The sequence below is a fragment of the Schistocerca piceifrons genome, chromosome 10, assembly GCF_021461385.2.
Source record: "Schistocerca piceifrons isolate TAMUIC-IGC-003096 chromosome 10, iqSchPice1.1, whole genome shotgun sequence".
Taxonomy (NCBI): Eukaryota; Metazoa; Arthropoda; class Insecta; order Orthoptera; family Acrididae; genus Schistocerca; species Schistocerca piceifrons.
In genome coordinates this window covers 133,593,351-133,609,726 of record NC_060147.1, presented here as the reverse complement: position 1 = coordinate 133,609,726, position 16,376 = coordinate 133,593,351, and the positions used below count along the sequence as shown (strand labels likewise).

Sequence of the window (16,376 nt, the reverse complement as noted above, 5' to 3'; positions counted from 1 at the left end):
TGCCACATAATACAAAGTCATTAATCTTCAGATAACTGACAAAAGTACGTCTTAATTTAGTTTGCAGTTTCATGAACATTTGCAGAAATCTTATGTTTTGAAACAAAAAAGGAGCTCAAACTTGCATATGTATTATTAGCAGCCTCATAATGAAACACTACTGCCAGTCTCAGCTCTTCAGAAAGTTCATTACACTAACTGTGCCTTGCTTGTTGCTACACATTCATAGTTTCCTGAACAGTATATCATACCGAGTCCACTGAACCTGCTGACAGCAGATGTTAGCTTCGTCCCGTAATGTAATGGTAACACAGCATCTGACATATGTGCACAGGCAGGAAAAGAATGAACACCGAGAACTTTTGCATCTATATTATTTTGTGGAATGTACACCGTAGGGACATGCTGATCTGTAGTGTAGCTTGAAGTGTAGAACTGGTTGAAAGTATGCAAAGCAGTATTAGACACTTCAGTTAATCTGTCAAATCTTGCTGTGGCATTTTCAAGAAATTTGAAAACAAAATGTCTTCACTGTTTGGTATCTTTGAAATTCTACCCTTTTTTGTAAGATAGTTTTAGTAGTAACTTGAATACACAGTATTAATGTTCCATAATATTTATTTAATAGTTTCTTATGAACTGACTTTCAGCTTCTGTCGTCAGATAACAATACTAAACAGATAGTCCAAACAACTTCAGCAGGAATTCATACCTGTACGAACATTGTTCTACAACAATATGAGACATTTTGTGACTACATTGATACAAAGCATAAGCACAATGTAATACGCAAAGAGACTGAACAAATAAACATTTTATTACAGTATATTCAAATATTAATACTATATGAATGTGTAGGCCAAATATGTTGTACAAGTGAGTAATGGCCCAGGCTATTATCTCAGATGGACAAACTGGTGAATGTATGAACATACCAAAGGAGGACACAGGACGGGAGAAAGAAGTCTATGGAATGTGGAAATGGATTGGTTATAACAAGCTAATTATCTATTGGAGACAGAAATAATGACTGGCTTCCGCTACTTTATAGGGGTGAGAAATGGAACTGTGTTTAGTCACTAACAACCAGTTCAGAATTCTTTGACTGGTGTTTATTAATAGCCACAATTTCAAGTTGTTAGTTTTCTGCTTGTAGTGTCTTAATGAAGAACATCACATTTCACACAATATGAATGACATTCATTCAGAGCATATTCAGCAAAGGTGGAATTTTTCAGTCATCCACATGCTACGCTTCTTTGCAGAACAGAGCAGGTGTCTGACAAAACTTCTGAATATAAAAAGGATGGTGACAGATGAATATTTAGTGCCACTTCGATACAACATGACACACTGACAGCAGCAGAGACAAGGCAATGGAAAACTGGGCAGAGTTCAGCCTGATGCCTGTACCCTTACATGGGGACACTGAAGCATGATGAGCTGAATTCCCTGCAACATCTACCATCATTCATTCCAGTGCACAGGATGGTGACATATCTCATGATATGCTACATACACAGTTTATTTGCCAATAGTGTTTTGGTAAAAATCTGTATACCAGCAAATAAAATTCATCGCCCATTACTCATGCATTGTCATAAGATGATTGAATGAATAATTTGCAGTAATGATGGTTCGGGTCGACAGAAGCGTCCGATCTCACGCGTCGGCTTTGACCCGTGAGGTAAGGGTGTTGTGTGTGACGTCATGACGGCGCGGAGTTTGGTTTGAGTGTGGCTGTCTCCAGTTCTGTTTTATCTTATTTTATTTACTTTTCTGAATTGTTCGTTCTATCTCGTGAGATATTTTTTAATTTAAAAACATTTATTACTTATTTTAATTATCTGTTTCCTCGAATTTCTGTTTTAGTGTATTACACTTATCTTTCTGATCTGTTCGTTCTATCCCGTGAGATTTTTTTTTTTTAAAGACAAAAAACACTAATCAGCTACTGAAGCATCTCTATCTTCTATGGGTTGCAGGGGTTACGACCCCTGGGGAGGTGGGTGGGTATTCATGTATGGCTGTCTTCACTTACACGTTGTAGCTACGCAAGGCGTCTAAATTTGTTTATATTCAGTTTGCCCCCCACCCAAAACACCCCATTTCCCGCGCTTGTCCCGTTAGTGTCATTAGGCTTCTTGTGGAAAGTGTTTGTTTGTTTTTGTTTCCGCTATATTTGTGACGTCATGGGTCAAAGCAGACGGGCGGGATCGGACGCTTCCGTATTTCCGATGGTTCTTACCTGGACCCTTGAATCACCCAAGCTCTATCATAATTAGTGCATGTCCTGAACCATCTGTGCGTGTCCAGTCAAAAATATTTGAGTTCAACACGTTGATGAACACAATCACCCTAGCTATCCAGTGCTTTCTATGTCTTTTTTGGCGCCCATGAAGTTGTGAATCTCACCAACAAAAGGGAATTAGGATTTCCACACATGATGAGGAATGTGTGTCTAATTCAGTTGCTCATTAATGCACATTTGTTATTAAATAATGAATGTTCATCTAAAATTTTTTTTGTTTTGTTAATGTCAACATACGTGATCTCCATGAAGATGAGTTATGAAGATCTTTTCTATACGTCCTGGCTTTGCTGAGCTCTTCTGTAACTGAACTTGAGATCCTTCTCCACAATCAAACATCCAGATTCTGCCATCTGCAATTTAGGAAACAAATGAAATAAAGTTGTATTTACATATAAATGATAATTTGCAAGGCAAAGTTGATAATCATAATTTATCCTATGCGAGGTTGCTGAAGTGCGTGAGTATGGAAAATATCGAAATATGCGCAATTATTGCAGATTCTAGACCTTGCTGTTGTCAAATATTTTTCAAGTGAATTAGTTGCAATATCAGAGTTCTTCCTGTGTCTGACACTGTAAGAAGAGTTGATGGAATGTTATCTGCCATATCGAGATGGATTTGAGAAACAATTAGATTGATCAGTTAAATTAGCACCTTGAACGTACCTTCAAACCGTAGAAGGGTACAAGAAACGCTTCTGTCTGCTGTTGGATAACACGACGCAGTCCCTAAAAATATTAGTTCCATGACACGTTATTTCTCACACTGTTCCCATACTACCAGCACCCGTGACACAGACACGATAAACAAACACACGTGCCACTACCTGGTACTATCAAAGATGTTGATGAGCCAAGTTGTTCCACTTCATCATTGTTCTGCACAGTATGTCAACTGTCTGCAAAATGGCTTCCTCACGCACAGAGGTGCAAGTGAATGACGCAATTTTAAATGAAAACAAGAACTAGTTCTGTTGACATCCACTACACATCTTAAAAATATTGACCTGAACTATGAAATCTTTGAGCCCAGATGTAAGAGGCCACTATTTACCTATTGCATCGATACAATTAAAGGCCCGTCCAATCGCAAAGATCTGTCTCTGTAAGTGCACACCATATCTGCGCAGAGAGATAGTTTCGCGTGGGCATGCAAGTGGAGAGGAGATTTGTACAGATATGAGAGGTGTCCAAACCCGAAAATTGCAGGTTTCAGGGAAATTGTTCATACCTGTGGGCACCAAGTACATATATACAAACAAATTATAAGGGCTGGCGCGCACGGATGATTATTGTCGCCGCGACTGTTTCGTCAGTCTTGTCCAGGCAGTGGATATTCACGTAGATGCTCGATTGTTAAGACATAGTAGCCGGGTGATACTTTTGTCTGCCGACCCCTAAACAAGCCCGTGACAAAACTGTCACTGCGCAGCAAGTATATTCTCCGCTAGTCGCTTTGCGACTATCGACAGAGTAACATGCAAACATGGTATCAACGTCTTAGTACGGGAAACGCTAGAGTCACCTCGTTACACTTCTCTGTGACGTCACTATAACGTGTACCTGTCCAGTTTTGACGACAGGGATATCTATTGACTTTCGTGGTCGTATCGAGTTCTGAGGGCTGTGAGCTTCCTGTAAGACAAAGCTCACATTTGGTATATTTGCTCTCTTAACTCAGTGGTTCTTTGGTAACTAATTGCTTCCAAACATGAAGGTGTGGCTAACCAGGATACGTTCATTTCAGAAATGCTGCCTGCACAAACACAATCATTGTGTGTGCCTCATTAGCATTAATAAATGGAAACTTACATATAAGTTCCACACCAGTGAATAAATCGCATCTTGTCTGATCTTATTCAGTTTGACATGTTTATTGACTTGGTTTTAATTGATCTGTTTATTCAATTGAAGACCATATACATAACGTTATGTCGTCCAGTTACTTACGCAAAATTAAACATTCTTTCCACACTGGAACAATAAATGTAGTATTACATGGCACTCTTCTGACACCATGGAAAGATTGTAAATACGGAATAACATTGTGACTGTGGTAGCCATTCTTGCATACAAATTACAGCAGCAACTGAGTGTCTTCAATTTGTACATTCACAGCAATTTTGGCAACTATTGGTGCCATTTATTTCTTTGAAAGTGAGAACCGATACACTTCATACTCTATCATTTCCATATGTATTACGAAAAGTACTCAGCAATATGCTCCCCAATGGTAAAATCGTGCTGGTTGTGCGAACTTTGTTTTAATTTGCACAACATATTGTAATTCACTGCTAGAAACTTCTTCCTTTGCACTTGACAATGACTGAAATAACGATAGAAACAGTAGCAGGAACACTCCTGCACCAGTACCAGAATACATTTCGTCTTCACATGTAGCCTATTTTAATTAAGGGCCACTCTTATTTGTTTGGAAAAGAAGTCTCCTAAAGCAACTAGCTTGTAAATTTTCTTCTTTTACCAGTACTTTATAGATGGCGGAGACAAAATTACCACCTAATTCTTTTTCAAATGTGTCACTCTTTTTTATGCTTTTTATTCTAAGTTGTGGGGATTCACAACCTTGCTAACAGTGTCTCCCTGCTGCCCCGCCATCACAAACCCTGAATGCTGTCTAACCTATGATGCGTTATTGTAGTCTACAGTGTCAGTGAACTTGAATTGAAAGTGATTGTGTAATCGATAACAGTACAATATTTTTGTTAGTAGCTAGTTTTGTAACGGAAAAAAATAAAATTCATTCGTATGATACGGGCTGTAAATTGAAAGTAATAGCATATGCATAACAATATTGAAACAGAGCAACTGAGCAGTATTTCTTCACCCCACCAACAAAAAAAGCCATTTGCAGTTGGCGGCTAATAAAGAAGAACTGAAAAAAAGGAGGAAGACTTTATGTGCAAATACAGGGCTGAATGCAAAATGGCGAAAACTAGAAGATGGCGATTTTCAGGGATTTTGAGTGTCAGTTCGGTTTTATAAACTAAGAACTACTTTGGTGTGGCTTCGCAATCTAATAATAAAAAGGCAAAAACGTTATTTCTAAAAAAAAATGCTTAAAAATTAAGGTGTATCTATAACGAATAGCGTCTTAAGCCTGTTTCACACACGCAACAGAAGTGTCGCCACAGCTAGTGGCATACTGCAGTTGCATGTGTGGACTCCCAGTCTTAAGTGCTGCAACGTCAGAGACGCAACTTAAATTCAAGTTGGTTGTGCTTTGTCGCGCACTTAACTTTCACTACTGCTCCCTGGTGTCTATATTTCGAAACACAAGTATTCTGTTGCAGTTGTTATGGAATAATCGTTGCTGTACTCTATTCGATTTCAGTTTGTTTTCGTTTCAATGCCGAAAAAGAGAAAGCAGTGGTCAGGAGGTACACTTTCGCAGCGTCTGGTACTACAAGAATAACAACCTATGTCTGATTTACAAACTTAATAAATGTTTTCAGAAAATCAAGTCGTACAAACTTCATGATTTGTGAGCATCCATTTTCAGATATAACATTGGGGTTTTTGTTTTCCTTGCCACATAATGCTATAACCTGCGCTATAACATCCATACCTGCCCATATCATTTCAGTTAACGCCGTATTGAAGGTTGTGTAAAGTCGTAGAATTTGTGGCATCATATGTGAACCGTAGCTAACGATGCCATTACAGAAAGCCACGAGGTGTGGTGCCACATTACTTGCGTGTGTGAACCTGCATTATAGTCCGTAATAAAGCCCTGTAAACGATCAAACATTTTGTCGAAATTAACTATGCTTGCCACATACTTGACCGTGTACAGTGCCGTTTTAAGTGTTATTCAAGCATAGATTATGTTTGACGTGTTTGAGAGAAATTTTGATTGACAGAAAGTTTGACGAAATGGCGGACGTTGTTTGTCTTTTTGTTTCGCCACATATGTGCAGTAAAAAAATTGTTGTATTACAATTTATCTCACTGTATCGTGAGATTCCACTACTAGGAAAACTATGATCAAGCATAAAAACAATATATTACATGAAATTAGCAAAATGTTAGAGCTATTGCGACTTTCTCAGCCATATATTAGTCATGAAGAGATCGTGGAAAAAAGTCAATGTTTCACACATTAAGTGACATATAAGCAGAGTGGAATGAAATAAAAGACATCGAAGTTCGCCAGTTCTTTCACATACGATGAAGGCTATATATTGCCACGTTGTGGTACAATGCCTTGTCATTAGACCAGAAGAGAATAAATTTTCGCATACTTGTGTCTTCTTTTTCAATGTGCAGGTGAAATAACGCTGAACAAGTAATTAAACGTTTTACTGTTGATCTGCAGAAAGTTGATGTAATCATCATGTTCTGAGGGAAACATTTCCATGGACAGGTTTCCAGTTGTATATTTCTTATTTTAAACTATTACCTGGACCGGCGTTTTGTTTCCTTCTTCTTCTTTAAACACAGTGCCAGAGGATATGTTAGAAATGCTTTATCTGCATTTGTAGCCATTCCCCCTAGTGCAAAAACACAGCATGAACGAAAAGAGTGTGCTTCAAAATTAAGGTTAAATTGAGAAGCCTTCATAGAATGTGTACAGGCTTGTTTGTCACAGAGCGAACTTGACAGGCAAGTTTGCTCTTTTAAGAGGGTCTTCATAAGTTTTAAGAAGTTTCATTGACCGTACGAAGGAGGTTGATGTAATCATCGAGTTCTAAGAGTAATATTTCCTTTAGCATATTTTCATGGGCAAATCTCTCATTTTAAGCTATTCCCCGAATCAGAGTCTTGTTTTCTTCTTCTTTAAACACAGAGCTAAAGTCAATGCCAGGTTTTCTATGTCTACATTTTTGGCCGTACTCTCGAACGGGAATAGCGTCTGCTTCAAAGTGAAGTTAAACTGACAAACATTATTTGAACGTGTAGGTATTTGCTTCACAAATCCGTAGCTAGGTAAGATCGATTTTGACAAACACGTTTGACCGTTTACGGCAGCGAAAAATAAGGTAAGCGAATAAATCGAATATATGGCTTCTTCGACTTCTCAGAACTCGACAAGACCTCGATTATCGATATATTACCCGAAGGTCGAAGTTGAGCATGTACACATCGTAGTAGTGATGGACTAAACTGCGATTTTCCGATATCAGTGATTTCTGTGAATGCTACTTTTCAGAATCTGTTATTCTTAACTGTGATTTGTTGCAGTTACGAATCGCAGTTAACGCACCCACACACGCTACTGCATGCTTGACAACCACGCTTGCGCAAGCGTGCACAAATTCCTCGTGCCTTGACACGACTCAAGCATGCACGTACAAGCATCTGTTTGTTTACATTGGAAAACGTCGAGCACAGACTACTTTGCACTTGCTGTTGAACCTTTTTGCTTGTTTTACAGAAAAAACAAAAGAGGAAACGCAATATGTGGAGTAAAGAGTGGCTTCAAACACTAAAATCGTATTCTCGTACAAATTTACTGAGTGAATTGAAGATATATCCTCGTGAGTGGCATAATTACCTCAGGATGAATAAGGAAACGTATTTGAATCTTTTGTCCCTCGTGATGCCTTTGATTAAGAAGCAGGATACAGTCATGAGGGAGGCTATAACACCACACGAAAGGCTAACAGCAACATTACGATTTCACGCGACAGGAAGGAGTTATGAAGACGTCAAATACACATCTGTAATTTCACCACAGGCACTAAGTGACATAGAGCCAGAACCTGCCATGCTATCTATGAGGCACTCAAAAGTAATTTCTTAAAGGTCGCGGGGTCCAAACGATACATATCTAAAGTGCGATTGTAAATCGATCATGTGACTCTAGTGGCGGACGTTATGAGTATGTTTACGGTGGTCACTAATAATAATAATAATAATAATAATAATAATAATAATAATAATTTTATTGTCATTCGGCCATTACAGCAATAGACAACGTCATATACATACTAAAATACAATTAATAGTTTGAAAGAAACAACAGGTTTCTTGTTAACATTATAGTATTATATTACAGTTGATAAATTCTCTTATGTCATAGAATGGGTGGAGGACTAGCCAGTCATGAATTGTTTGTTTGAATAATTGTTCAGGTAATTCTTGAACAGATTGAGGAAGTTTATTAAATAGTTTGTACCCCATGATTTCGTAGCTGTTGAGTGACTTTGACAACCTGTGGTAAGGAATATAGAGGCACCTATTCCTTCTTGTATTGTGGCTGTGTACATTTTCTCTGGTTTTTGTTTCTGGTAATTTCTTCTTCGTATAAATTAGAACATAGTATATGTACAAGTTTATAACAGTCATGATTTTCTGTTCACAGAACAATGGTTTACAGTGTGCCTTATATGCAGAACCAGTAATTATCCTAATAGCTTTTTTTTGCAGTATTAATATGTCATGTACACAGCTAGAGTTCCCCCACAAAATAATTCCATATGTTATTATACTCTGAAAGAATGAAAAATAGGATGTTCTAACATATTTTTCAGGAACACAATCCATAAGTCGCCTTAACAGGTAAATAACTCTAGACAATTTACCACTAATATATTGTACATGTTGACCCCAAGATAATTTATCATCAATGTATACCCCCAAAAATTTGACATAACTTGGATCGTCTGACAGAAGCTTGTCTCTAAGACTACAGACCATCTGCTGTGTTTTGTTTTCATTCAGCAGGAATCCATTTGCCTTGAACCAATAGGATGCTTGGTCAATTGTCTTTGCTGCACAAGTTTTAAGGCTATTGAAATCCTCACTAGCATGAAGAAACGTTGTATCATCTCCATACAACACAGTGGTGGACTTGATAAATGACGGCAGATCATTTATCATTATCAGGAACAAAAAGGGGCCCAGCACAGATCCCTGCGGAACACCTACCTTGACTTGCTCTATACTCGACATTTCTCTCCCTACACAAACAACTTGCTTACGATTCTGAAGATATGATTTTATTAATTTGAGGCTGTTATGTCTAATGCCATAGAATTCCAGTTTTTCTAGGAGTGGCTTATGCTTTACACAGTCAAAAGCTTTGCTTAGATCACAAAATGTGAGTTGAGCATAGCCCTTATCCTCAAACACTTGATGTAAGTATTTGACTACAAAGTCTATAGCATCCACAGTAGACAACTTTTTCCTAAAACCATACTGAGATTCACTAATTATTCCTAATTTTTCAAAATAGACAGATAGCTGTTGGTAAATTACACATTCCAGTATTTTAGAAAAAGCTGGGACTATGGAGATTGGTCTGTAACTGCAAGGTGAGTCCATATCTCCCTTTTTATATATTGGAATTACCCTAGCCACTTTGAGTTCTTCGGGAAAATATCCTTCAGATATGCATTTATTTATACAGAATGTTAAGGGGTACACAATATAGTCTATTACTTTCTTTAGTAAATTACAGGATATGTCGTATATATCTACACTGTCTGAAGATTTCATCCGTTTTACAATGCTTAGGACATGACTAGGTGAGACCTCGGAGAACATAAACGTACCTGTGTCTGTTGGTGTTCTGCAAACATTTTTAGAAAGTAGCTCTGGTGAATTGATATCAGGTTTGATTATAGTATTTCCTACATTTTCAACAGATTTAATAAAGAAATCATTGAATTTTTGGGGACTTATATTAATTTTTTTTGCTTCTTACATCTTTAGCAACACCATTTATTAATTTCCATGCAGCTTTGCACTTATTTGTAGAATTATCAATGGTATTGAAATTATGTGCTTTTTTGGCTTCCACGATGGCTTTTTTATACTCATTCCTGCATTTTATATAGGCTAATCTGGCATGTTCTGTTTTCTGATTGCTACATATATTGTGCAACACCAGAACTTGGTTTTTCATACTTGATAATTGTTCAGTGAACCATGAATTTTGTCTGTTTGTAGCCCTGTTTGTAAAGCCGTTGTCAGTTAATTTGCATTATTTATGGGGATATTGTCATTAAATTGTGTCAGAAATGTTTTAAAAAATCTCTCAAATAATAGTTTCCCTGACAAATCAGCACTAAGACTATAACTTGTGTCACCATGACATTGGTTGAACCAGTCTCTCTCAGCAAGGGACTTACAGAGCTGAACAATTTTGTCATCTGTGACAGGCCTGGTGATTATAACTTTTGGGACAGGCTTAGGAATATTACTATTATCAATACAGAACCTACTTCTATAGTTTAAAGATACAGAGTCATGATCTGAAAATGGAAACGCTGTAACAGCACATGATTCTTCTGTAGTTTTAAAGTTGACAAAAATATTGTCAAGACATGCTTTATCTCTTGTGGGCCTGTTATTGATTGAGTGCAAATTGCACTGTCTTAAAAGGTTTTTCAACTCAGTCACAGTACGTTTATGTGTTGTCATATCAAAATCTGCATTCAGATCTCCACCAATTACTATGTCATAATGCAACCATCTGGTCCCTCTTAGTACATCTAACAGCATGTCCAATTTTTCTAGAAATACATTGATGATACCCTTAGGTGACCTGTAAAGGGATATTATTACTAACTTAAGACTGTCCATAACTATACCAGTGGCTTCAAAGTTCTGTTCCTCACATAAATAATCTAGGTCCAACTTAACAATGGAGCAGCTGAATGACTGATTAATATATATTGCCACACCACCTCTTATATGCAGTTTTCTACAGTAACTATTTGCTACATTATAGTTATCAAGTTTGACAACTGTAAGTACACTCTCAGTAACCCAATGTTCACTCAGACAGAAAATATCAAATTTGTTATCTAGTCCAAAACTGTTTACAATAAATTCTTTATCTATTAGTCCTTGAACATTCAGATAGCAAATTTTAAGATCATAATTGTTGTTTATTTTAGATTGAACGTTTTGGTGAGGTGTTGTGAAATTTGTTACACTACTTATCTCCTGGGCTGCTTCATCCTGCTGCCTTCCACTAAAAAATCATTTAGACGGACAGGAGGTGCTGTTTTCCGTCTACACGTAACACTTGATACTGCTTCTCCTGCTGCAATTCTCATTTCTCCTTTTAGAGGCACTATAGTTACTGTTGCTGGTGAAACTTCTGCTGTTGATGCTACTGTTACTTCCTTTTCCACTGCTGCTACTGATAATGGCACTGGTGACTGTGACGCTTTACATGTTTGCACAGTTGTAATTTTTTCATCATAGTGTGTATCTGCAGATGTTTCTTCCTCATATGCTGTTGGTGCACTTTTCTTTTCTGTTGTCATTGGCAGAAAACCTGTTGCAGGTAGTGCTATTTTTACATAGGCACCCACTCCTGCTGTCTTTATCACCTGGAGAATTTCTTTCGCCAGCACTTTCTTGCCTAGGTTGTTTCTGTGCAGTCCATGTCTAGTAAAATGCTCTCTTACTGGACTCGTTGCTTCAATGAAAGTTGTGTGCACAAAACTGCTACAAATCTTCCTGAATTTCCGATTTGTCGCGATGATTTCTTTGTTTACACACGAGTCTTCCGTGTTACAAAAATACTTGTAATTATAAAGGATACGACTTACCTCACCCATCGTCGGTGTTGTTGTCATGTGATGTGTACTCTACAGGGACAATTCCCTTTTTACCATAGCCTGGATAAACTCTGCCAACATCATGCAAGAATATTGGCAGAGTGTCGCATGGTTAACTTTTTCCTCCAAACGCAAGTTGTGGAAATAGAAGTACTGAAACAAGTATAGTTAGTCTCTTGTCCTGCACGCCCTTCTCTTTTAATGGAAGGCTTCACAGATTTCCATAGCCGCTCAATGTTCTCCGTGTGGACACTGCGGTCATCCGAAGACACAAATTCTACAGAGTGGTTGACGAACTTGTGGTCGAATCCTTCAGCTTTGAGAGTCTTGTAGGAATGAAACCACAACGAAACACTTCCGGGACTCTCTTCCTATTCCGCCAAATACACTTATATGATCGATTTCACTCTTTGAAGGTTATCCTCTCTGGTTCTTCCTTCTAGCTATATGAGATTCGTCCACTTCCACAACTTTACTCGGTCCACCAATTAGTACACTGTCGTTTGTCACTACCACATAACACACTTCTCTGCAAACCTGAAATAGTCACACATGGTGTGGGACTAGTGCAGCAGGGGATACAACCCGTCGGCTTTGAACAATGACGTCACAAGTCGCCAGAGAGCATGTATTACAGAGATGAAAAAGCTGAGGAGAATGTTGAGAAACAAAGGAATGCGAGAGAGATAAACATTGATCTTGTCAAAAGCATAAGTGTTTTTTGACTTTTTTTAAAAAAAAATTTCACGAGATAGAATAAACTGATCCTACTTTATTAAGCAATATCTTGTCAAAAGCCGAGAAGCGATTGTTCTTAATGTTCTAGCTCCCTTCAGTACGTAATAAGTGTTTTTTGACTTAAAAAAAAAAAATCTCACGAGATAGAATAAACTGATCCTACTTTATAAAGCAGCTCCCTTCAGTACGTAATAAGTGTTTTTTGGCTTTAAAAAAAAATCTCACGAGATAGAATAAACTGATCCTACTTTATTAAGCAGCTCCCTTCAGTACCTAAGAAGTGTTTTTTGGCTTTTTAAAAAAAAATCTCACGAGATAGAATAAACTGATCCTACTTTATTAAGCAATAGTGTTTTTTTGGCTTTTTTAAAAAAATATCTCACGAGATAGAATAAACTGATCCTACTTTATTAAGCAATATCTTGTCAAAAACCGAGAAGCGATTCTTCTTAGTGTTGTAGCTCCCTTCAGTAGCTAATAAGTGTTTTTTGGCTTTTTTAAAAAAAAAATTTCACGAGATAGAATAAACTGATCCTACTTTATTAAGCAATATCTTGTCAAAAGCCGAGAAGCGATTCTTCTAGTCTTGTAGCTGCCTTCAGTAGCTGATAAGTGTATTTTGGCTTTTAAAAAAAAATCTCACGAGATAGAATAAACTGATCCTACTTTATTAAGCAATCAGTAAAAAAAACGAAATTGAAACATAACAGCAAAAGCTTATTCGAACACAGAACTGCTTTATTATCTATGCCTCGAAGTGAAGACATTAAGATCTATGACTAAGGAATGACGTCATTGTTCAAAGCCGACGGGTTGTATCCCCTGCTGCACTAGACCCCATGGTGTTAGCAGATAAGTCAGTTTCCGATGCTGTTGCTTCCAGGGTTTAGTCTCGAATCCAGCAAGATAGAACAATTACTCTGGTCTGTATGGATAATTTGGAAGAGTCGAACCACATATTCTTCCTAATACTCGTTCGTTTTCCGCACCTCACACCATCACAGTCTACACAGTACCTCCTTTCCTCGTCCGGTAGTGCTCCCTATTTGCGACAAAAGGTCAAACAATTTTCTACGCTGGTTATTTAAGACGAAAGGTCAAACAATTTTCTACGCTGGATAAGCATGGAATTAGATTTTTCCTTGTGAGAGATTCCGCCGAATGAACGTCAGGAACACCATACATCCCACTAACTATCGACAGAAATTCTCTGGGTTTCCCTGGCAACTAACAAATAATTAACGGAAGTATGTAATGTAGAGCAACAAAAGGAACGACGGGGACCAGATAAAAATGACGATCACAAATAATTGATGATAACGCCCGCCACCTGAGCCGTATGATCGATTTATAATCGCACGGTCGATATGTATCGTTTGGACCCCGCGACTTCGATAGGCAATCATTTATGGAAATTAGCAAGCATTCAACATGTGGAAGTATCTATTCCTGCAGCCATTGAGGGAACAGGGTGCAACCAACTGCAAATTGTGGTGCACATGGGAACAAATGATGCCTGTCGTCTGGGCTGTTAGGTCATTCTTTGGTCATTCCAAGAACTGGTAGAGAAGGTTGAGAAGACCAGCCTCGCCCATGGAGTTTCAATTAAGCTCACAATTTGCAGCACTGCCCCCAGAACTGATCGTGGCCCTTTGATTCTAAATCAACTGGAAGAACTGAACCAGAAACTTCAATAGTTCTGTGACAAGCTAGGGTGCGACTTCCTGGACTTGCCCTATAGGATTGAGAACTGTAGGGTCCCGCTAAATGGATCATGTGTGCACTACACATCAGAGACTGCTACTCAGGCATTTGACTGCATGGGGCGCCCACAAGGGTTTTTGTTGATTAGGCGACTCTCTACTCAGTCCAGATAATGATAGATGTAGGAAATCCAGAAGTATCAGTTCAAGATCGAAAGAAATGTCTCTCACAGATGACATTAACATCCTAGCAGATAACTTTGAACCATTAATATCAAAGCTACAGAATTCGAAGTACTCCTGAAAAACAGTGAAGTTCATGCAATACTAGGTACAGAAATCTGGTTGAAACCTGAAATTGATAGCAGTGATATTTTTGGGGAAAAGTTAAGTGCATGCAGAAAAACAGGCGAAAGGGAAATGAAGTTGGTGCATTTGTCACAGTAGACAAGAAACTCAAATCCACTGAGGTAGAAATTTAAACTGCATGTGAGATTGGGCAAGACTCGCTATCAGTGGTGGGCGTGGAATCATAATTGGATTCTTGTCTCGCCCACCAGACTCATCTCCTGGTGTAACCAAAAACTGTAGAGAAAACCTCAGTTCGCTTACCTATATGTAAGTTCCAGAATCATACTGTTATCATCAGTAGTGACTTTAATCATTCAACAATTAAATGGAAAATTAAAGCTTTATTAGTTGTGGGCATGATAAGACATCCTATGAAACATTACTGAATACATTCTCTGAAAACTAACTAGAACAGATAGTTAGGAACACCACTCATGATGGAAATATATTGGATCAAATAGGGACAAACATACCTGAAGTCTTTGAAGATGTCCAGGTTGAAACTGATGTCAGTGACCATTATGTGGTTGTGGCAACAATGCTTACCAAAGTACAAAGAACAACTAAAACAATCAGAAAGACATACATGTTTAGTAAACTAGGTAAAAAATCGGTAGGTCAGATCTCAATGAGGAACTTGAAACTTTCAGCACAGGGCAGTTACATGTACGAACTCTGGCTCAGGTTTAAGAGAATAGCTCACTGTGCAGTGGATTGATACGTACCCAGTAGAACAGTTCATAGTGGGAGGAAACCTCCGTTGTATCAAATCACTGCAAAGAAGCTTCTAAAGGGTCAGACATTACTGCATAATAGGTGCAAAACAAAACATAGGGGGTATAGATAGAGAGATGCCGAATGAAATGCGTTTGGCTGCTGAGAGCAATGCATGATGCTTTCAATGACTATTGTAGCAGAATATTGTCAAATTATCTTTCACAGAACCGAAGGAAATTCTGGTCATATGTAATGGCTGTCAGTGACACCAGAGATAGTGTCAAGTCCGTAGTGAAGGGGACAGGAACTGAAATTGAGGATAGCAAAGCAAAAGCTGAAATGAGTAACTGCATTTTCAAATGTTCTTTTAGAAAGGAAGACCCAGGTGAACTGCCCCAATTTAATCCTTGTACCAATGAAAATATGAGTGAAATAAATGTTTGTACGAGTGGTGTTGACAAACAGCTGAAATCAATTCAATTTAACGGAGCTCCAGGGCCCAGTGGAATTCCTGTCAAATTCCATACCGAATTTGCAGCTGAGCTACTCCTCTTCTGACTATAATCTATTTTAGATCCCTCAAACAAAAAACTGTGCCCAATTCTTGGAAAAAGGCACAGGTCACACCATCTACAAGAAGGGTGGAAGAAGTGATCTACAAAACTACCGACCAATGTCCCTGACATCGATTTGCTGTAGAATCTGAGGTCAAACATAATGAGATATCTTGAACAGAATGACGTCCTCAATGCCAATCAGCACGTTTTTCAAAAACATAGATCGTGTGAAACGTAGCTCGCACTTTTCTCACGTGGCATACTGAAAGCTTTGGATCGAGGCAATCAGGTAGATGCAGTGTTTCTTGATTTCTGAAAACCATTTGACTCTGTATCACACTTATGCATACTGTCAAAAGAATTAACAACTGGGTTAAATGAAATTTGTGACTGGACTGAGGACTTTTTAGCACGGACTATGCAGCATGTTATCGTGGACAGAGAGTCATTGTCAGGTG

At 38.2% G+C, this 16,376-nt stretch overlaps 1 protein-coding gene across 1 annotated transcript in view; it reads right to left on the bottom strand.

Moving 5' to 3' along the window:
• The window catches only part of LOC124719099 (zinc phosphodiesterase ELAC protein 1-like), a 71,966-nt gene extending 68,811 nt beyond the window's left edge, over positions 1 to 3,155 (bottom strand). Inside the window, exons 1-2 of the mRNA XM_047244792.1 lie at positions 2,980 to 3,155; positions 2,549 to 2,664 (exon numbers count right to left, since the gene is read on the bottom strand). Of these exons, the coding sequence (XP_047100748.1) occupies positions 2,549 to 2,664; positions 2,980 to 3,061 (198 nt within the window). The 5' untranslated portion in view covers positions 3,062 to 3,155. The remainder of the gene's footprint in view (positions 1 to 2,548; positions 2,665 to 2,979) is intronic.
• Positions 3,156 to 16,376: the final 13,221 nt, after the last annotated feature.